The sequence below is a fragment of the Crocuta crocuta genome, unplaced genomic scaffold (assembly GCF_008692635.1).
Source record: "Crocuta crocuta isolate KB4526 unplaced genomic scaffold, BGI_CrCroc_1.0 scaffold190, whole genome shotgun sequence".
Classification (NCBI taxonomy): Eukaryota; Metazoa; Chordata; class Mammalia; order Carnivora; family Hyaenidae; genus Crocuta; species Crocuta crocuta.
Window position 1 is genome coordinate 5,239,179 of NW_027527955.1, and position 23,542 is coordinate 5,262,720.

The 23,542-nt window shown below is 37.0% G+C and overlaps 1 protein-coding gene across 13 annotated transcripts in view; it reads right to left on the bottom strand.

The window, feature by feature from the left end:
- SUPT20H (SPT20 homolog, SAGA complex component) overlaps positions 1-23,388 on the bottom strand; it is a 42,096-nt gene extending 18,708 nt beyond the window's left edge. For 6 of the 13 annotated variants that reach the window (XM_077752558.1, XM_077752557.1, XM_077752564.1 and 3 more), the window contains exons 1-14: positions 22,950-23,107; positions 20,906-21,002; positions 17,654-17,689; positions 16,944-17,002; positions 16,632-16,698; positions 13,620-13,749; positions 12,517-12,620; positions 9,257-9,373; positions 8,542-8,595; positions 5,355-5,494; positions 2,719-2,875; positions 2,574-2,630; positions 1,039-1,110; positions 386-543 (exon numbers count right to left, since the gene is read on the bottom strand). In XM_077752558.1, the coding sequence (XP_077608684.1) occupies positions 386-543; positions 1,039-1,110; positions 2,574-2,630; positions 2,719-2,875; positions 5,355-5,494; positions 8,542-8,595; positions 9,257-9,373; positions 12,517-12,620; positions 13,620-13,749; positions 16,632-16,698; positions 16,944-17,002; positions 17,654-17,689; positions 20,906-20,908 (1,154 nt within the window). In that variant the 5' untranslated portion in view covers positions 20,909-21,002; positions 22,950-23,107. Of the gene's footprint in view, positions 1-385; positions 544-1,038; positions 1,111-2,573; positions 2,631-2,718; positions 2,876-5,354; positions 5,495-8,541; positions 8,596-9,256; positions 9,374-12,516; positions 12,621-13,619; positions 13,750-16,631; positions 16,699-16,943; positions 17,003-17,653; positions 17,690-20,905; positions 21,003-22,949; positions 23,108-23,231 lie in introns of those variants that run through there. The other 7 variants (XM_077752565.1, XM_077752563.1, XM_077752561.1 and 4 more) reach the window with 4 other exon arrangements.
- Positions 23,389-23,542: the final 154 nt, after the last annotated feature.

The window sequence follows — 23,542 nt, forward strand, 5'->3', positions numbered from 1 at the left end:
CCTTACATGCAGTACTACAATGACTAGTATCTTTAATACCTTCATCATTTATAGTAAACTTGCTTTCTACTTAAACTACTTCTTGGAAACACTTCATGCTCACAGGGTGAAGTCACAATGAGTAAGAAGGATACCAAGGGCATACCCTTCAAAGTATGAAAATATTTATACCATAGGTTTTTAAGAAGATATTTTATTTTAAGTAAGTCTTGGACAACACAGTAACTGTAATTTAGGTTTACTTAGGTCCACTCACAAATCTAATTAGAGTACTTAACAAATGAATCCTCAAAGGGAAATTTTTATTCATTAACAGTTTATCAGTAGTTGCTGAATAAATTCTGATGCCTAATTCTGTCAATTACATGTATTTAACAGAACTCACTGGGAAGGAGACATCTGGCTGTCATTTTCTTCGTCTTCTTTACATGGCTGTATTTTACCATAGTAAAGCGGATCACCAAGTGACTGCAAAATGGTCAGCTTTGTTTTCTGATACTGATTACCAGCTTCACATTCAAATACATAATCATCTTTTACATCCTGAAAAAGACAGAACACCCCAGATAAACACCTTCTTCAGTAAATATGTTATCAAAATGAACAAAATAAATGACAGATGAACTTATGTCTGGCAATAAGAAGGCACATAGCATGTTGGCTATCGACCAGGACTCTTTTTTACATAGCACTTTATGAATGAGCTCTAAGGGGGTAGTTAACTAAGCCCAAGTAAAATATGGCAGAATTTCATATACTGGACACATGAATGCAAATACTAAATATTAAAGGGATAAAACTTCAATATGCAACCAAAAGAGAAGTAAAAATGCAGTTATACATTAAAACTGCCCTTTAAAATGGAAACCATACTTTGTGAAGAAGAAAACTGAACACCTATTATTTAATTCACTAAATCCCAACACTTCCTATAAATTAAAGAAAAAAAAATCCTAAAGGCACTTCATGTTTAATAAATTCAGATCCCAGATTAGAAACTGCTTTATTAGAAAGGAGACTGCTGCAGTGGTTACTTACATGGGCTGGCCAGACTGTTGGTTGTGAGTCATCAGACTTGATGGACTTTTCCACTTTAGCATATTTCTCCACCTAAGCAATCAAATCGGTAACAGCAAATGTAATGGAATCAGTATTGTGATGAAAGAGAAAAACCGAAGTAACTCAACAATATAGTTTCAAGCACAAAAATTCAATTGCTAATATCACCAACTATTTATGCTTGGTTCAAAACTCTCCTGATATGTTAAATTCCACCAACTGGTTTTAAAAAAACAAAAAATCAGAATCTCTTTTGTCATTAAGTAGGTGTAATAAACACAGCTGTTTTTCTGGAGAGTGCCTCTTCTGTTTATTCCATTAGCTGGTATCACATGCATCCTTTAGGAAAGTTGCAATACCAGAGAGAAAATCAGAAGCAGGATCTTTCCCTTTGCTGGGCTTTAAGGGAACAGGAATTGTCATATAACAGTGGAAACAAAACTGGAGGAAAACTAGGGAAATTATATTAAGTTGGTAAGATTTTTGTGAACCATTTCCATTTTCTAGTTAGAGATGGACCATATTACCTCCTACTAATCTGTGTGAATCAAATATACTAATTTTACTGGCAACCATGATCTTAAGGGTAAATCAGACTCGCCTGGGAATTCAGATTTCCATGTCCTTCCCCTGGAGACCTTACTCCACTGGAAGGTCTGAGGTGGGGCGTGAAGTCTACATTTTCACTGGTATTCTAGATGACTCTTCTGATTGATTCAGACTAGAAAAATTCTACATCTGGGTTTTGTTACTCCAAGTGTAGGCTGCGGACCCCAGTTATCATGCAACTTGGGAGCCTGACAAAACTGCAGCATCTCAGGCGCTAGCCCATACTTGCTGAATTAAAATCTGCATTTTAACAAGCAAGCCAAGTGACCAGGATGTATATTAAAGTTTGAGAAGCACTGCTTTAGATATCCAATCTACCCTTCAAAGCTAAATCTCACTCTTTGGTATTTACATTAACATCTCTTCTCAAGCTGTGGTCCTCCAGAAAACATAGCAGTTATCAACACAGGAGAAATAGGAAAGTGAAAAATATATGAGACTAATCATCAAAAGATCTTTTCCGTGTTTTTGATCATTTGTAATTTACAGCTCATGATTATTCTGGATTGGTAATTCCTAATTTGGTCAGTGCTCCAGTATGATTAATTTTTAAATTTAACCAATTTGAGAAAAGAAGTATTATCAGGAAATTATAAGGAAGTATTTTAATGCATATTTTATATATATATATATATATAAAATTTCCCCCCACGGTTCAAAATTCTTTGGTTATATTCCTAAACACAGGCCTTTTACAGCAATACACAGAATGTGTTAAGGAGCTATATTCTTACATAAGTTAATGTGAAATAATATTCTAAAATATTCTAAAAATGAGCAATTGATTAAAAAAATCATTATCTTGTTTTTAAAACAAGTAAGAGTCTTTGTTTTCCCAAAGTATCAGCTGCTATTAAACTTAGGAACCTTGTATGAAAATAAATGCAAATCATGAACTGACTTACATCTACTTCAGAAGGTATGGCCAAATTACAGGGACTCCGTTTCCACATATCTACACACTGAAAAATTAAAAACAGTATTAAAATGCTGAGAAATTAAAAATAAGCAAGGCTTTTGAAATAAGCTTTATTTTAAAAACACACTTACATTCCCTGCTTTAGAAATCTTGAGGTCATAATGTTGACCTGCTTTTCTTTCCTTCCTTTTTTGTAAGAAATCAAGTAATTTTAGCTGAGGCGGAGGTGGACAATGAGACAGATCCTGCTGCCGATTCAGAGAAGACCTGGAATACCTCTTGAAACACCTGAAATATGAAGAGAATTGAAAATAAAAGAAACTCAGAATAAATCTGCGTTTAAATCAGTATGCATTATAATGTAATTAAATGACCACTATCATTTATCAAGCAGAGTCCCAGGCACTGGTAAAATAAAAACAAACAAGACAAAAACATAAGTCCTGCTACCATGGAGCTGGTAGTCCAGAGGAGGAAAAAGACATTCACAACTAAACAGATAACTGCAGAAGAGCATTATGTCGGGGGTGGGGGTTGAGTAAAAACAACAAAGCCAGGGTTCTGCAGTGAGTCAGTGATAGAGAGGACAGCAGGAGGTAAGAGAAAGGAAGGACCAGACTCCTAAATGGCAAGAAGGAATAGACCATGGTAAGATCAGGGAATGAGTATTTGAAGGAGAGAAAATTTAAAAAATAAAGAATTAAAAACTTCCTTTGAAAACAGAAATAGGTGTGATTAGAGCACGAAGAGTCCACATGAGATGAGGTCAGAGAGTGAGGCAGGGCTCTTACAGACCAATGGGAATGTGTTAATGTGAAGTTCAAGGGGATGCTTTATGGAAATCAAGCAAGTGGTGGCATACTCTGCTTTGAAGTTTTTATTTTTATTTATTTTTTAAATGTTTTATTTATTTCTAGGAGAGAGAGAGAGAGCATGAGCAGGGGAGGGTCAGAGAGAGAGGGAGTCATGGACTGAAACAGGCTCCAGGCTCTGAGCTGGCAGTCAGCACAGAGCCCAACACGGGGCTCAAACCCACGAACCGCGAGATCATGACCGAAGCGAAAGTTGGACGCTTAATCGACTAAGCCACCCAGGCGCTCCGTCTGCTTTGAAGTTTTGTTTTTTTAAATTTTTTTATAAATGTTTTTATTTATTTCTAGGAGAGAGAGAGAGACAGTGTGAGCAGGGGAGGGTCAGAGAGGGGGTCACAGACTGAAACAGGCTCCAGGCTCTGAGCTGGCAGTCAGCACAGAGCCCGACGCGGGGCGCAAACCCACGAACCGCGAGATCATGACCTAAGCGAAAGTTGGACGCTTAATCGACTAAGCCACCCAGGCGCTCCGTGTGCTTTGAAGTTTTTAAAAGATTACTCCAGTTTGCTTATGTGGCAAATGGACCAAAAAGGAGCAAAGGTGGTAGCCAGAAGACCAAACAAAATTTACTACAGAAATCAAGATAAAGACACTGCCAACTTGAAGATTTGGCAGTGCGGCATGGAGATGTGAAGATACAAGGAGACTTTATAGGACTGTTGACAGATCTTATATGGACTTATTTCACCATTCCCAAAACTGTACCTTTTTCCTTAGTGTTTATTGTTTACATAGTAAATTAAGGAATTTAGAAAATGGGTATCTTTTTAAACTCCTTCAAACCTGAAGACAACCCAAAATGGGAAACTCAAACAATTGTCAAGAGTATCTAATGATGAGCCAATTAGAACTGTGATCCAAATTAATATGCATTCTTTTATTAAGTAGAAAAGATAGCTAAAACATGTAAAGATAAATTACAATGTCATAGGGGCGCCTGGGTGGCTTAGTCGGTTAAGCGTCCGACTTTCGCTTAGGTCATGATCTCGCGGTTCGTGGGTTCGAGCCCCGCGTCGGGCTCTGTGCTGACTGCCAGCTCAGAGCCTGGAGCCTGTTTCAGTCCATGACTCCCTCTCTCTCTGACCCTCCCCTGCTCACGCTGTCTCTCTCTCTCTCCTAGAAATAAATAAAAATTAAAAAAAAATTAAAAAAAAAATTACAATGTCATAAAAAGGCATTTGGTTACAAACTGACTTCTCAAACTGTTATTTTATCAGATATCAAAAATAAATCATGAATCATTTCTTTAAAAGCAATATTAACAAAACAAACAGGTTACTGGTACTTAGTAAGTATAAATTATTCTTTCTATTAACACTTGTGTCTTCTCACCGTCTGTTTTTGGTAAAGACTCTAAATTTATAAGCTTGTTCTTTCACAAAATGCAGAGAGTAAGTCACTCTAATATAAAGCAGACAGTAGTAAAAAATCATAATACACAAAAAAAGTAACTTATTTTTAAAAAGTCACAGTATTTGGGGCGCCTGGGTGGCTTAGTCGGTTAAGCGTCCGACTTTCGCTTGGGTCATGATCTCGCGGTTNAGTCACAGTATTTATATACAGAGAAGACACCATAAACAGCATAATTTATTTATTTTATTTTATTTATTTATTTTAATCTTTATTTATTTTTTAAGGAGAGAGAGGGGGACAAGAGCGTGAGTGGGCAGGGGCAGAGAGAGAAGGAGACACAGAATCTAAAGCAGGCTCCCGGCTCTGAGCTGTCAGCTCAGAGCCTGATGGAGGGCTCAATCCCACCAGCCAGGAGATCATGACCTGAGCCGAAGATGGGACACTTAACTGACTGAGCCACCCAGGAGCCCCCATAAATAGCAAAATTTAAAGCTAATTCTCTAGGAGCATCTTTTGGCTTACCCAACTACAAAGGCACTTACCGTTTCATTGGGCGTGTGTTCATCTTCTGCTTGTTATAAAGCAGTCTGTTTGCAGTACAGGTTACTGCTATAGAAGGATCAAGACACAGTGGTTCAGCTGTAGCGAGGATCAGTTGGCTCTCAAGCAAAAGTTTATCTTCCTGAAATGTATGACATGTATCAGTACCAGATTGAAGTTTTTCAAATCATACATATTTCTTACTCTAGAAATATTCCCTGGAACTCCATGTACTACCATAAGACATAGTATTTCAAGTTCCAACTTTGTAGATTTCAGAAACTTGACAGCATAATGAAATCACTAATGTAAATTCAGTAATTTGTAGTGTACAACATGGTCAAGTTGTAAGAGTGCCTATTCATTAATTCAATAAACATTTACTGAGCACTTACCATGTGTCAGCCTCTGTTCTAAGAGTTGAGGATAAAGTAGTGAACAGATAAAATCACCTGCTCCTTCAAAGCTTACAAGAAAGATGACGATGGATCGTAGAACTTTTAATATCCATCCTATTCAATACTCCGTTTAACTTCATTACAAGAATAAAAACGATTACACTAACATTGTGTAAACTCTATATTCTCAATTCCAAAATACATAGATCTACAGGCTTTACTTTTTTTAAATTAAAAATTTTTTGCTTAATTACTGAAATTTTTTAACAGCAACAACTAAATACTTTACAGTCAAATGAGTCAATTAACATTATTGGTAAGAATTTTTGCAAAGAAAGAAACACTGTTTCTTTCAACAGTTCAACTCCTTATTATGGATATTTTCAAACATAAACAAAAGGGGAAGTGTAGTGACACCCATGTACCAAAACTCAATTTAACAACTGCCCCTTAACTTCTTATGCTTTTGTTTTGCTGATGTAATTTAAAACACATCTTTGATGTTGTATTATTTCATCTCAAAATACTCTAGCATGCATTGCTGACAAAAACCTCTAACATCCAGTCTGGATTTAAATTTCCCATTATCTCAAGAGTATTTCAATTGGTTTATTTGAATTTGAACTCAAACTCTACACTTTGTATTCGGTTTTTATCTTTTAAACATTTTTATTCTTTAACGATCACTTCTTCTCCCATCTTTTTCCCATTTCGCATGTAACGGATTTGTTGAATTTGACCCAATTACTTCCTGGCTGATTGTTGCACACTGTGTCATTCAACAGTTTATTTCCTAAATTCCCTATAACTTGTTAGATCTAGAAGCTTAAGTTAATTCTGGTTCTATTTTTTTTAGACAAGCATTTTTTATTGGTATTATACACTTTCTCTTGCATCAATCACATGACTGACTGTCCCATTTTTACACTAATGGGGTCAGATCTCTGCATTATAAAATTTCCCATAAACCTATAACCTAATGGTTTTTACGCCTAAGAGTTACACCCGTCTAGATTCAAGACTCCCAAAGGGATATTTTAAAAAGTCCATCACTTATTTCCTTTGTATCTATTAGCAGGAATTCTTTTTTTTTTTTTTCTCCTTTCTCTATTGAGGCTGTATATGTGCTAAGTAGTTGGGCGTGTCACTCTCTCAATTCTGGGAAGATTACCTAAGAAGTAGGAATGCTATGAAGTCTATGTCAACATCTTAACAGTTATGTTATCAAGAATATCTGTAATATGTTAAATCACAAGTAGAAATTTCTATTTGGAGTCCTTAATTACAAAAGCAGCATTTATATGCCTCTCATGCAAAGAAATTACATGTTTCACCAATATCAGAAATGTTAATTCTAAACTGTCTTCTATACTTCCTGATTCTTAACTGGAGCCCACTTAAAATAGATTATTGAAGCCTATTTGAATGTATTCTATTCTTAAAAGTTAACTCTAAATTCATGTTTATAAAAAAGCAAGTTAAGAAAATAAACTTTTGTGCATAGAGGCAGGTGATATTTTTCCAAGACAAGAACCATGGATCTGCCTGTAAGAGATGTCCTCCACTAACATTTACTCTATACTAGGATAATTGTCTGCTTTTACTCTTTTCTATTGAGGTGTAACTGACATAGAACATATTATTTTCAGGAGCACAAGTGATTTGGTATTCCTGTACACTGCAAAATGCTCACCACTGTAAGTCTAGTTAACTTGCATCATTACACACAGCTACAAAAATTGTTGTTTCTTGTGGTGAAAACTTTCAAGATCTAATTTTCTTAAAGAACTTTCTCTTAGTTATTATTTGGCCACCTAACATACAGTTCACACAAGAAAAGCAGAATAAAATGCTACCGACTCTCCCTTTATTCATCAATCTTCAGAATAAGAAACTGATACCCTGGCCAATAATTTTTTTTTTTTTTTGGTTTTGAATATTCTTTCAATTGATTTTAACCTTAAAGATGAAGATTATAGCCCAAACTAAAACACAATACTTGACAGTTACTGATGAATCATAACCGTTATTTTGCAGATAATTTTCATTATTGATATTTTTTTTTGGTTTAGTTAACTTTTCCTCTCTAAAGCAGCAGAGAAGTGAACGCTATTTTGAGTGGGCAACTCATATATACTGAGCGACCAGTGGAAAGTTACTTGCTATTCACAAAAGTAGTAAGAGTTCCCCTAGTGTTGCAAATGGTATGAATGGCAAAGACAGGGTAGGCCTGCTTTAGAATCCTAGATTACAGAAAATCTGTATCTATTTGTATCCATGGCATAAAAAAATATTTTTCTTCTATTTGAGAAGCCAATAAAAACTAAATTTCACACATTGGGCAGATCAGGTCAGCCTGACCCTATTTCACCATGGTCCTAAAACAAATGAGACTGAATTGCTTACTTCCTAGAAGGGTTATTGCATAGCTGAGGAGACCCGTTTTTTTTTTTTAAGTTTATTTTATTTTTCTGAGAAACAGAGAGCAAGCATGGGAGGGGCAGAGAGAGAGGGACACAGAAACCTAAGCTGGCTCCATGTAGTCAGCACAGAGCCAGATATGGGGCTTGAATCCACGAAGTGTGAGATCATGACTTGAGCCAAAGTCAAGAGTTGGACGCTTAACCAGCTGAGCCACCCAGGCACCCAAAGAGACCCGATTTTTAAAGCTCATAAAGAATCCCAGAACTTACTCATGAATAAAATTACAAATAAAATATCTTTTGCTTAACTTAATGTTAATTTTATCCCCTCCTGTATTTTTCCTGTTTGGAATTAAAAAACAACCAACCTGGGTCCATTTATGATTATCACTTGTTATTGAATGCACATCACAGATTAAAGTCTAAAAGAAATAAAAGTTTTAAAAAACACATTAATGTACAGACATACAAACATATGAAACTACTAAAACTCCAAATACAATAGGAAATACATTTTTTCTTTTTAAATATTTTATTAAAAAAATTTTTTTAATGTTTATTTGTTTTTGAGAGAGAGCAAGTGAGGGAGGGGCGGGGGGGGACAAAGGATCTGAAGGGGGCTCTGTGCTCATAGCAGTGAGCCCAATGTGGGGCTCGAACTGCAGATATCATGACCTGAGCCGACACTGGATGCTCAACTGATTGAGCCACCCAGGTGCCCCTTAAAGATTTTATTTTACTTAAAAAAATTTTTTTAACGTTTACTTATTTTTAAGACAGAGACAGAACACCAGCTGGGGAGGGGCAGAAAGAGAGGGAGACACAGAATCTGAAACAGGCTCCAGGCTCTGAGCTGTCAGCACAGAGCCTGATGCGGGGCTTGAACCCACAGACTGTGAGATCATGACCTGAGCCGAAGTCAGACGCTTAACCAACTGAGCCACCCAGGCGCCCCTCAAGATTTTATTTTTAAGTAATCTCTATATCCAACATACGGGCTCAAATTTGCAACCCCAAGATCAAGACACACACTCCACTAAGCCAACCGGGAGCCCATAAAACACATAATTAAACATTCCTTACCTGCATTGTTGGACGTAAGAGAATGTGCCTACTTTGGTAACCAGGAGATTTCATATTACTGGACTGCCTGTAGTCACGTATTTCTGCTATGACACATCCACAATGAAAAATATTAACCTGTTTTGAGTGAAAATATTTAAGTAAATTTCATCTTTCAAAAGCCTACAGAAGTGTGCTTATATTGAATATTTCAGGTTCTTCACACACTTATGCAATACTTATGGCCACTCATATACTCTTCACTTTATCTTAGCCAAAAAGCCGAGAAGCGATGACCACTCACATACTCTTAAGTGGACTTCCTTGATGGATTTACCATTACATAAACTTTTTCAAGGAATTATTTTATGTTCATCACTATGACTCAAGAAGCACTTTAAAACTGTTTAATGGCTTCTAGTCATAGACTGGGTTTTAACATTTATATACTATTAATGTTACAAATCACTGGAAATGCTATTCCTGATGCTCAATGGCCAACCATCATACTTTGCTAACCTTGTCATTGTTATGAAGTTTGTCTTTGTTATAAACGGTCAATCAACCCTGTCAGTTTCAGCTTCTGGATAAAACTTCTATTTGCTCTGCTAAGATATCCAGAAATATGACTGTCTTTATTAATAAAAGGAAGAAAGCTAACTATAAATTCAAATAATAATGTTCAGTTAAAACTATTGTTTTCTGGTCCTTTTCTAAGTCCAAAGATAAGGACCTTTATCATTCAAGTCTTGGTAATTACAACCTACCATAGTCATTTATATAAAGTATTATGTTTTTCATGCTTTCAGAACTTTTACTAGAGACTGTGACTTTCTATGCTATGAGTCATTATTATGCCCACGACAACGTGAACTATATGCCAGGCACTAAAGCAGCAGCATCACAGATATACTGGTGGTGGGACAACATTTGCTCTCAGTGTGGGAAGACAGGCAATAAACATGTACAGAAATGAAAAGATAATCTTAGTGATGAATGCTAAAAAGGAAATAAAATAGGGAGAAGTTAACTGAAATTGTGTGCTCAGATAAAAACCTGAGGAAGTGACTTTTTAGCTGAGGTCTGAATCACAAAAGGGCTGGACACCTGGCACAGATCATTCCAGACAGAAGGAATAGGATATGAAAGGCCTTAAGGTAGGAATATGCCTGGTGTGTTTTAGTACATAAAGAACAATGGATGGCTGGAGTATAAAGACTGGGATGAGAATCAGGAGATGGAGACAAGAAGACAAGTGTTTTGCACAGGGGGGGAAGACACTGAAGAATTTTAAAGCCTGGGAACTTTTTTCTCTCTTGTTTATTTTATAATCTTATCTAGGGGTCTGCAGAGAACTGATTCCTGGAGTTCTAGAATGAAAGCATAAAGTTCAGCAAAGTAACTACAGCAGATCATGATCATACATATTTTGAAGGTACAGCGGACCTTTGCTATTGGATTGAATGTAAAAGGTCAGAGCAGGGTCTGAGATTAGAAGGACTAGAACTAGTTTGGGAGGCACAATCAAAAGATGTTTTTGTTAAGTTTGAGGAACCTATTATATATCCTATAAGTAGAAGTTTAGAGCTTGAAGTAATAGTCATGGAGATATAAGGAAGGGATTAAATGTCACTTTCATTTAATTGAAAAAGTTTTTTAAGTATTTATTTATTTTTGAGAAAGAGACATAGTATGAGCTGGGGAAGGGCAGAGAGAGAAGGAGACACAGAATCTAAAGCAGGCTCCAAGCTCTGAGTTGTCAGCAAAGAGACCAACATGAGGCTCGAACTCCGGAACCAAGAAACCATGACCCGAGCCAAAGTCGAATATCCAACCAACTAAGCCAACCAGGTGCCCCTAAATGTCACTTTTAAACTCCTGACACTGGCTGAGATCATCCAGAAATAGTGTGTTACTAAAGAATAGAGGGCCTAGGATTGAACCCTGATACCTGCACACATTTATGAGAAGAGAAATGATAGTAAAGATGACTGAATAGAGACAAGAGGAAAACCAGAATGTGATGTCTCAGAAGCCAAAAGAAGGGTGTTTCAAGGAGGTAAGTTCATTTGCACTGAATTTTGTTGAGAGACCAATTAAAAGAACAGAAAAGTGACCAACTGATTCTGTGTCATGTAGATCATTGGTGACCTTGACAAAACTGCCTCTTGTAGAATGGTGATGTTAATAATGCTGAAAGAGGTGGGTAGAGAAAATAATGGGATGTGAGAAAAAAAGAATGATTAGAGACAACTTTGTGAGTAGCTTTGCTGACAAGAAAAGCAGAATTATACAACAGTAGCTAAAGAACGACATGGGGCCAAGGGAGGTTTATTTGAGATATAGTAAAACATACTTCTATTTTGTATCTAGTAGAAAGAGGTAAATAGATGGTAGAAGAAGAGTATTATAGTTGCAAGTCCTTGACAAGGAGGACCCAGAATACAATTTTAACAGAAAGGCAGACAGAAAAGTGTGGACAGAGCTCTAGCTGACTAAGGCAGAAGAAAACGGAAGTTCCCATCAGATGGCTTTTTCCTAAGTATATAGTATCACTGGAGTGAAGCCAGAGTCAGGAGTTTCTCCCATAATCTTTGCGTAGGTACAGGGAAATTTCCAACAAATGAGCTAGTTATTAAAGCAATTTTAGACGAATCAACTAAATCTACACATTTCAATAAAATAAAAAACTAAATCTACACATTTCAGTACAGCCTAAAGGGTAAGTATCCCACAATAAAATGATTACCACCTAATTATGTATAAGGTCTCATTTCTTGTTCTAAAAACCATTGAGAACTTAATATCATTTAAATATAAATATCATTTATAACAAATGCCACATTTGTCAAATCTAATGACATTAAAAAATTTTTTTAGGGGCACCTGGGTGGCTCAATTGGTTAAGTGTCCGACTTCAGCTCAGGTCATGATCTCGTGGTTTGTGAGTTCGAGCCCCACGTCAGGGCTCTGTGCTCCTCCCATGTTCATGCTCGGTCTCTCAACAATACAAAAACGTTAATTTTTTTTTTTATTTTTTAAATATTTATTTTTGAGAGGAGAGAGAGACAGATTGCAAGCCGGTGATGGGGAGAACAGAGAGAGAGGGAGACACAGGATCTGAAGCCGACTTCAGGCTCTGAGCTGTCAGCACAGAGCCCGATGTGGGTCTTGAAATCTCAAGCTGGGAGATCATGACCTGAGCTAAAGTCAGATGCTTAATCAACTAACTGAGACACCCAGGTGCCCCTAATGACATTTTAAAGAGAAAAATTTTGTACCTGAGATTTTTCTAGGAGATCAACCAAAATTGGAGGTAATTCTTCTGCATCCAAGTATTCAAGCAATTCTCCTTCTTCATAAGGCAGTCGAATGGTCTCAGAATCTTAATTTTAAAACAAAGTTTCTGAAAATGATGAGGCTCACCGCAAACCTTAGGTGCATAATTTAAATGAGTTCTCATAAAAAAAAATAAAGAGAATAAATCCAAAAGGTTCTTCTAAAGTTCTTCTTTATTTAAGTCTTACAAATAAATCACTTTACATACTGCTGTAAGACTTGGTAAACCATATACAATTTTAGGTTAGAAAGGGGAAAACCTCCAACATATATTGAAAAGAATCTGGCATAACAACATAATGCAAACCACAGCCGGCAGTGCTATGAGAATATGATAAAATTCCAATGCTGGTAACTGAAAATTCCTTGAAAACAACTTAACCTAATCTGAAAATAAGAGTGATTAATTTGGTACCTCATCTGAAAAATGGTCATTACAGAACAAAATTCTCTGGCTGTTACATTTTATTATAAATTATCAAAAAAAGAAATTAATTCCTATATAGGTGATTTCCTTATAGAACCCATATCATCATCACCATGTCACTTTTCTAGAGGTCTTTAGTGAAATCTAATAGTGCTTATATTTCAAAACTATTTTCAAATTTACATTAAAAAAGTGTTAATATGAAAATTATTCAAAAGGCAGTGAATCTGCTTAATTTTGAAGGTTTTAGATTCAGAGTACAGTCAAAATACAGAAAAACATAAAACACCTAGGCTATCTTAAAGTACAAATAAAAATAGAAAATTGTGACAATTATTTAAAGGTTAGGTCTTTTACAATTTAACTTCCAAATCTATCTCAATCAGAATTCTTTACAAATGCATATTCATGAAGGCTAATCATCTTATAGATAATTTCTAACAAAACACAGTAAAGAGGAAAGTCTGGGCTCAAAGTCTTCCTTTATCAAGTCATCAATGACCTGACGACCAGACCTAATATCTAGAAGATATTACACTCTGCCTTGCAGAGGGATTTCTGTGGCTGTAGCACTTGGAAGGTTCATTTCTGTGGCTGTAGCACTTTGAAGGTTCTTACCTGATCCATTTTTTCCCCTGAGCATCAGAGAATATCCCTCATTTCCCGGGTAGAGGTTGACCACTAAACAGGATAATGTCTCTTGCATAACAAGCTTCTCTAACAAATTCACATTTCTTCTTAATTTCTGCTTTAAAAAGAGGCAGCACTCATGAAAATAACCCAGCATAACCTTAACAAAAATGCTCTAAGTTAACAAAGTTATATTTGAATTATCTTTTGGTGCTCCTTCCACATTATGATCCTGAATATATGGGGAAAATGCACAAACACTACAGCTACCAAATATAGAACATTTATGTAAGCTTAATTTGATTACTACATTTTATATAAATTAGCTCATACCACAAAGAAAAAAGTTGTCTATATGTGAAATAGGGATCTTTGAGTACATAAGCAGAATATAACAAAAATATTTAAGTAAAACATAAAAACATCAAATACAAATATATAAAACACAGATGCCATATAATTAGTTTCTATGAAATTTAAGTCTACAGATAAAGAATTTGGGGTATTATGTTCAGTTGTACTATTATAGGTATCCACTTCTTAAACATTTTCTGGCATGAATTAGATCTAAATGAGTCAACAGCTCTAGTCAGTTATAATGTTAGGCTCAAAGATACCTAGCTGGTAAAAGGAAATAAGGAAACTGGGGAGCCTGGGTGGCTCAGTCAGTTAACTATCTGACTTCAGTTCAGGCCATGATCTCACAGTTCTTGAACTCAAGCCCCATATTAGGCTCTCTGCTGTCAGTGCAGGACCTGCTTCAAATGCTCTCTCTCTCCCTTTACAATCTCTCCCATTTTTCTCTCTCTCAAAAATAAAAATTAAAAAAAAAAATTAAAAAGAGGAAACAAGGAATTTAAGCAATTTCCAACAAATTCAGTTTAACAGTTCCTTAGAAACCACTTTGTTAAAAAACAAAAACACAAGTACAGACACTAAAATTTTAAAATATTTTCAAGTGTAAAGAAAATGTCGTAATTTGACACATGACAAAATAGTCAGAAAAACTATGACAGGGGCGCCTGGATGGCTTAGTCGGTTGAGTGTCCGACTTTCGCTTAGGTCATGATCTCGCGGTTCGTGGGTTCGAGCCCCGCGTCGGGCTCTGTGCTGACTGCCAGCTCAGAGCCTGGAGCCTGTTTCAGAGTCTGTCACTCCCTCTCTCTCTCTGACCCTCCCCTGCTCACGCTGTCTCTCTCTCTCTCCTAGAAATAGATTTAAAAAAAAAAAAAAAAAATTAACTGTGACAGTATCCCTTCAAGAAAATAAAGTTGGTTTTCACTTAGTTCTTTGGTGAATATACAAATCAGAGGTCAGAAAATTTCTTTCCTTCTTAAAGAGCCAGATAGTGTATTAGGCTTGTGGGCTATCTGGTCTGTGTTTCAAACACTCAACTCTGCTGTTGTACCTCAAAATCAGCCATAGACAAGACATAAACGAATGGGTGTGGCTGGATTCCAACACCTCATTTACAAAAACATGCAGTGAGCTAGATTCAGCTGGCAGATAATGGTTGCCAAACCCAATTTAGAATCTTCATCTCTCCTACTTTAATTCTGTCTCAGAGGTGATGGATATGTTTGTTATATTGTGATGATGGGTATATGTACATGTCAAAACTTACCAAATATATTCTTTAAGCATGTCATTTATTGTATGTTATGCCTCAATGAAACTTATAAGAAACAGACACTAAAATTCATTTAATATTTAACACTTAATCCTATTGAAGATTTTAAAGGCAGGATATTATTGGAATTCCACTAATTTTTTGTCTAAAAGGTAAAATGGCATTTAAAAAATTTTGTTTTCAATGTTCATTTATATTTGAGAGTCAGAGCATGAGGAGAGGGGCAGAGAGAAAGGGAGACACAGAATCCAGAGGCTCCAAGCTCTGAGCTCTCAGCACAGGGCCCGACACGGGTTTGAACCCATGAATTGTGAGATCATGACCTGGGTCAAAGTTGGATGCTTAAACAACTGAGCCACCCAAGTGTCCCAAAAGTGGTACTCGTTTTTTTAAAAAAAGTTTATTTATTTATTTTTTAATTTTTTTTTAAATGTTTTATTTATTTCTAGGAGAGAGAGAGAGAGAAACAGTGTGAGCAGGGGAGGGTCAGAGAGAGAGGGAGTCACAACACTCTGAAACAGGCTCCAGGCTCTGAGCTGGCAGTCAGCACAGAGCCCGATGCGAGGCTCGAAGCCACGAACTGCGAGATCATGACCTAAGCAAAAGTCGGACGCCTAACCGACTAAGCCACCCAGGCGCCCCAAAAAAGTTTATTTATTTTTTGAGAGACAGAGACAGACTATGAGCAGGGGAGGGTAAGAGAGAAAGGGAGTCACAGTATCCAAAGCTGGCTCCATGCTCCCAAGTGTCAGCACAGAGCCTGATGCGGGGCTCGAACTCAAAAAAAAAAAAATGGTATTTATTTTTAAAGAAGGCTACAGAGCTTTTTAAGGCTCTTATACCCTAAGAGTCCAAAAGATCTCAAGAAATCAATTTGTTATACTTCTACTGCCCATACCTTTATGCTATGAGTTCCATTAATCTAATCTTGAATATTTGTGACCAAATTCATCTTTTATTATCATACCTGAATGTCCTACATGTCATGTAATAGCTTTAACTTTACCGTACAAATCACTATGAGGAAATAGGTTACTTTCTTCCTCCAGTCTTCGGTCTACAAATCACTTCTTAGGGGGAGAAAGAAGCAAAAGATAATATATATAGGGGCTTTGCTTCTTTGGACTTCTCAGTGATTTTCTATTACTCAATAAACACTGGTCGCCTCTCCTACCTAAGGAGGTGATCTGTACCTGACGCCATATTAGCCAAGGCAATGGGTGAGCTGTAAAACTGGCGAGAGTCTAGCTAGGAAAGATGTTAGTTCTCTCAAAACTGTAAATTATTACCTGCTTCAAGTGTAAAGCTATCAAATGTTCCTGTTCTTCTACATTTCAAAAGCAGTAAAAATATAAAAAATTTATACTTACCTTAACCTCAGGCTCTTTTTCACATTCTTCAATATATAAGTCATAAAGTTTTTGAAAGACAGATTTTCTAAAATTTAATGAAACAAAAACATGAATATTCTAATCATAAAATGAATGTTATTTTGCATTTTTCCATAATTTTTCCCCAATTTCCCCCAAACTGAGAGTGAAGTAAGCTGCATATAGTTGCTAGTATCAACTGAGAAATTTCAAATACACATAAAGTACCTATAACATTTCCAGCACAGTGCCTGGCAGGAATGCAATAAATAGTATTTTAAATAATCTAAGATAACAATAAAATATTCATACCTTCCACTAGACAGGTATTTCCTTTTTGGAGGTCTCTGTCGGGCACTTTCAATAACATACTAAAAAAGAAAAGTTTATGAAAACAGCTTGCCTTTTGCTTAGTGCATGAACAGGTATATTAAGTATACTTAAAATATGTGTTAAGTCTAAACAGACTATTTAGTCACTTCAGTCTCTGATTCATATTAAAATATATCTTATAGGAAAAACTACTTAACTTCTAAATATATGTTACAAATAAGTGAAATTTAAACTGTACTAAAATTAACACAATATTTCACTGTCATGATATTAAAAAAACAGTTTCAGAACTGAGGTTTCACAGGTCAAAGTTATTCTCAATATGTTTTATGGTTATTTAGGATATGAACAGCATATCCAAGTGCAAGAACTCTATATGTTTTGAACTATCTTCCCCATTAATTGAATTAGAAAAACTTCTCAAAACAGGAAAACATAATTTTGGAAATTCTATGTCTTTATTCAATTAATTTTTATTCCATAATAAATCAGACATTCTAAGTAAGAGATGATCTAAACATCATCACAAAGTATTTTTATATATTCATAGCAAAATTATATGCATACTTGCCCTAACATGTTAACATACTCCTTTGACAACCACATATAAAAATCTCTTAAAAATAAGTTCGGTTAATTAAGACAAATTAAGACAACACTATTTCATACATAATTTAGTCATGCCTCACCTCAGCACGATCCAAAGCTAGTTCTAAAGCTTGTTGCTGTAAAGAGTAAATAGTGTATTTGGTATTATTCTCACAAAAAATTTAATATACATATAACATTTCTAGTTAAGTGTTTAAGTATGTTTATTTCCTAAGATACATCTAACATATTTTCCTTAATTTTTGTACCCTCTACCCACCCCACTGTATGTTGGAGATATATTACAAAGAGAAAACATGGCAATCCTGGGCATCTCATTATGACAACCAAGTATATCAGAAATGTTAAAATGGTTTTCTCTGGCTACAGAGCTAAGAGTAGGATAGAGGAAACTACTTCAGCTTTATAAACTTCAATTTCTTCAACATTCTGAGAGCACCATGCAGGAAAATATACAGCCATCAAGTATGCAATTAAAGTAAACCAGCTAGGAATCCTGATTATTGGGGGTGCTGTTATAATGGTACCTAACACCAATATAGAAATTTTTAGTATCTTAATGCAGAGAATCTATAATATAAGGTTTCTAGGTCAGTGTCTACTAGAAATACATTAAATGATGGCTATCATTATCATGCTTCAATGACTTTAAGATACCATCAATTATAAGCATCTCTCTGTAATCTATTAAATTTTTTTTTTTTTTTTGAGAAGGAGCAAGCAAGTTGGTGGAGAAACACAGGGAGAAGGAGAGAGAATCTTAAGTATGCTCCACACACAGTGCTGGGGCTTGATCTCACAACTGTGGAGATCATGACTTGAGCTGGAATCAAGAGTCACATGCTTAACTGACTGAGTCACCCAGGTGCCCGCTCTTAGGTAATATTAAGAAATACCAACTATAACTGGAAGATGCCATTAATTATAAACTTATCATTAACTCAATATTAAAATAATAGTTTTAGTGAAATAATAGTTTTATTACTGCACGTAGGGTTTGAGATCTTATAGTAGATTCCCACCCTTCATCCATTTCTTAGAGACCATTATTTGAAGCCAAGAGAAGATAAATTCTGTCTTCTCGTTTGTAAAGCTTTCTTTTATAAGAACATCTAAGAATAAAAAGTACTAGGTTTTAAATAAGCAAATTTAACACCAGTATAATATCTCTTTCTAGTTTTATGGTTTGGTTACCATACAGGGTTACGTTATTTTTCATTTACAATGATAGTCCTCTTTAATTTCTAATTCCATCAGGGGGCAGAGAACTTTCCTTTTTAATATACAAGGACCTAAATTTTTGTTTTATTTTTTTAATTTATCCAGTAATTCAACCTACCAAATTCCATATAGTAAAAGCTATCACAAAATCCCAAGAAAGAAATGGAAAAAAGAAATAGCCAGCCTTTGGAAATTGTGGAAAGGTTTAAGTGACCCTGCCACCCTAGTCCTAAGGATGAAGAATTTAAAGGATTACAAAAATAGGTCTTTTTTTTTTAGCTGCAATAAAAAACAAAAAACACATTACAAAACATCTAAAATGTAAAAGTAAAAAAAGTCTGAAATATGCCATCATTTCAAAAGTTCAGTTAAAATAAATTTATACAAATTTATGAAAAAAATCTTATGAACAGCAGATTCCTAATGAAATTGGTTCCCAGGATTCAAGATGAGATTCTTGAGTATAAATCATTTCCCAGATAAGTACTCTGAACAAATATATATGGTTCTTTTAATTATTTTGTTAAAACCTTAAAGTAAATTTATATGAATTATAATAAACAATCAAATGTACACATGAGAACAACTAGCTATTGTTAGTCTTCTCAAGTAAATATCTCATCTTCTGAAATCAAAATTCAAAAAGCTCTCGGGAGATAAAACTGCCAATGTAAACATAAGCCATCATTTATTCACTACTTCCTTCTAAAATTTAAGAGGGAAGTGATAGCTAATATGGATGCAAATATAAGTCGAGGTCAGCACCTCACTGTAATAGCTCTATTTTTTTTTAAATTTTTTAAATGTTTGTTTATTTTTGAGAGAGAGAGAGAGAAGTGACAGGGTGGAAGCAGGGAGGGGGAGACAGAAAGGGAGACACAGAATCTGAAGCAGGCTCCAAGCTGTCAGTAGAGCGCAACTAGGGTCACAAACCACAGGATCATGACCTGAGCCAAAGTAGGACACTCAACCGACTGAGCCACACCAGCGACTCAACAGCTCTACTCTTCTGTAACAGGGCAGTGGTGGAGAGGCAAGATACGAAGAGAAGTATTTTCAAAGGTTTATTCAACACAGTGGTATGTGTTTATTTTTTCATTGTCAAATGCTGGTGATTCTTTAAAACATAATAATTTTTTTCCGTGTGTTTATTTTTTAATTTTTTTTAATGATTTATTTGTAGGAGAGAGAGAGACAGCGTGAGCAGGGGAGGGTCAGAGGGAGTCACAGACTCTGAAACAGGCTCCAGGCTCTGAGCTGGCAGTCAGCACAGAGCCCGACACGGGGCTCGAACCCACGAACTGCGAGATCATGACCTAAGCGAAAGTCAGACGCTTAACCGACTAAGCCACCCAGGCGCCCCCGTGTGTTTATTTTTTAATGGCAAAAGGTAAACACCCAGTCTCAAGTATGTTTAATGGCTGCAAGTCAGTGAACAGAAATGTGCCATTAGAAGGCTAACATGGATGCTGCTTAAAATGTTATTTGCCATAAACAGGTTACATTTGTTTTTAAATTACAAAAAAAAAAAAAAACAACAACCCATTAAATTAAGAGGAATTAAAAGGAATCTTAAATTAGAAGAAAACTGTGCCCCCCAAAGCCATTTGTATTTATACCCATCCTCCCTGCCAGTGATTTGATTATGGCAGAAAGAAGTAAATATTTAAGAAAAATTTTTTTTAATCTTTATTAAAAACAGAGAGTGAATGGAGGAAGGGCATAGAGAGTGGGAGACACAGAATCCAAAGCAGGCTTCAGGTTCTGAGCTGTTAGCACAGAGCCCAATGCAGGGCTTGAACCCACAAGCAGAGCCGTGAGATCATGACCTGAGCAGAAGTTTGAGACTTAACCAACTGAGCCACCCAAGTGCCCCAGAAGTAAATATTTTTTAACGCTTGGCAAAGATCAGGACAGATAGTTTATCTGTGTAACCTGGACATAATTCTAACACTGATTTGAGAGATGAGCCCCCTGTTTTCTAAGAGAAATTGCAGGTGTTTGCTAAGTATTACATTAAGTATTTCTGTACCTGTAATACAGTACTTTTATGGAGATGAAGAAGAGAACTTTCTAAAATACAACCATGAACACAATGAGCTGTAACTTACCATTGTGGTATAAAATAGGGGTCCAAAATGAAGAGAAAACTTAGGTGTGTTGATGAAGAGAGGTGAAAACCATGTCTTTAATATCAATCTTATAGCACTAAAAAAGCAAAAACAAAAACCCCCATATTAACATAAAGCTATTAAGAGCAATGAGATTATTTCATTAACAAGGAAAACCATATGGAAAATATAAATTTTTGAGCACATTTAAAAATAATCAGCAACAATAAAAATCACCACAATCTTTTCAATTGTTGAAACGTCCAGTTTTAATTAGGTAGGGTAAAAAAAGTTTGTAAGTTAAAACCAGTACTTGCTTTCTTCAAAATACTTAAGATCCAGGAGAGAAAAGAATGTTTATTAATCTCTCCATCACCACTGTTGCTGCTGTCATTGTTCCTATGATTTTTCTAACAACCTATCCACTGACTTCGGTCACTCTACAGTTTACTTTACAAACCATATGTTTCATCATACCTGCGGATAAAAGTCCCCTAAAGATATTCCCCTAAATGCTCCAAGCTACATTTTCCAGATGCCAGATGCAGCATCCTTCCAGCCTTTCCTTCCTCAAACTGGATACACTGCTGAAGAATCTCATTCCTCTAACACATGGATTCTCATGCTGCCGGCACAACACAATAACCGGGGGGAGCTTTAAGAAGTGGTATACCCATGTCCCACCTTCCGATTAATTGGTCTAGAGTAGGGACCAGGGATCAGCTTTTATTTTATTTTATTTATGGGGGAAGGGAGGAAGAGAGAGACTATTTTAAGTAGGCTCCACACTCGGTGCAGAGCTTGAGGCAGGGCTTGATCCCAAGACCCCAGGATGGTGACCTGAGTAGAAATCAAGGGGGCAAACACTCAACTACGACACCCAGGCACCCCAATATCTACCGGGACTAGCATTTTTGAAACTCTCCAAATAATTCAAAGTCTAATTCTATATCTAACTCCCTCTAACTTGTCTGTCTACACACCACTCAGGTGAAAAGCACATCTTTGAGTGACAGAAAGCAGTATCTTCCATGTAACATGGTTTTGGTTTGTTTTTGGTGAACCCAAAGCTTAGGTTTTGCCACCCTGGGCTCAAGAAACAAACAAAAACAACAAACGACAGGCATCATCCAAGTTCCAGGAATAATAACTTAAGGAGTAATGCAGCGATTTTCAAATCAAATCTTCCACGAAATTGGGGGAGGCAGGATGGGAAGAGGAAGGCTCAGTAAACTTTATTTAAGTACTATAGACAAAAACCATTAACTGTCTACAACTTACAAATCGAACATTATGATTGTATAGAGGATTTACCAGAACCCTGTGAGAAAACCATTGAAATTATCATTTCCATTTTACAGAATAAGGCCCTCAAAACGAAGGACTTTCCCAGATCACACAACAGACAAATTCAGTCCAGACCTCTCAATTTTTACCCTTAGTTTTTTTCTACTAAAGCTTACGATCTTCAGGCTATTCAATCCAGCATGTGTTTCTAGGTTTTTAAAAGCAACCTCTCTATATAAAAAAAAAAGGCCCAATTCTGCTCAGACTAATAAACATCTTTTCCCTTAATTTTGATCTAACTTTACTTCACGGTTCTCAACATGTACACGGGTACAACTGTACCCGATCTAACTCCGAAAATTCTGTTAATCAATTTCTATTTTCCTACCCGGAACTTTAACGTATTGTACTTAGGAAAACGGAGCCCCTCCTCAAGCGAAGGTTACAAGAGATGGCTTCCAAGAGCAGTTAGCTATTAAGTTAATTTCTGAAATCCCGGTAACCACGGCGAGAACCAGTAGTTAATCCAATTGTAAAACTCGCAATCGGTTCCATCGCTTTTCCTCATCGATCTGAGTCTTCAACTGTTTGAATTGTTTTCCTTCCTCTTCTTTTCAACAACTTAGGCTTGACCAGCATAACGCCGCAACTCAACATCCAGGCGAACAGCCTTTATTCAACATGGACACCAAGAAACCCTCCCCCCACTCCCCAGAAGCGCCACGCGAAATCCTTGGGAATTTCCCGAAATACTCACACCTGGACGCCAGAAGGGAAAACTACAACGAAAAGCGTCGCTTGTTAGCACTTCCGAGAGGCAACCGAGGTGACTACCTGGAAGGTGGGGGGCCGAGGGGGTGTGCCGCTCGGCTCAGCCCGCCCCGCCCGCGGGTGTACCGTCCTCCTCCTGCGGGATCCGGGCTCTGGAAAGCCGCGAAAAGCCACTCGGGAAACCGCTCGCTCACCTCTGACCCCAGCCAAGATCTCGCGCGCCTAACCGCCCGCAGCGGACACGCCTCTCCCACCCGCCTCCGCCCACCTGTGCGGGAGGCCGGCGCGCTGGACGTCGTGACGGCGCCGCTGGCTTTGCTGGAACGAGACATGCGGGACCGGGCCCCGCGCAGGCGGCTGCAGGCTCGCTCCAGGCTCGCTCCGCACGTACCTCACGGGCCAGCAGCAGCTGGGCTGAAGGCCGGTTCCGGCGTCCGCACTTCCGACTCGTGCGGTGGGCGGGGCGAGCCTGGAGGGCGCGGGCGGAAGAGGTGGAGCTAGGCCAGCCCGGCGGCGCTCAAGAGGCCCGCGACCTGAGGGGGTGGTGTCGCCAGGGTGGGTGCCCACAGGCTCCCAGGG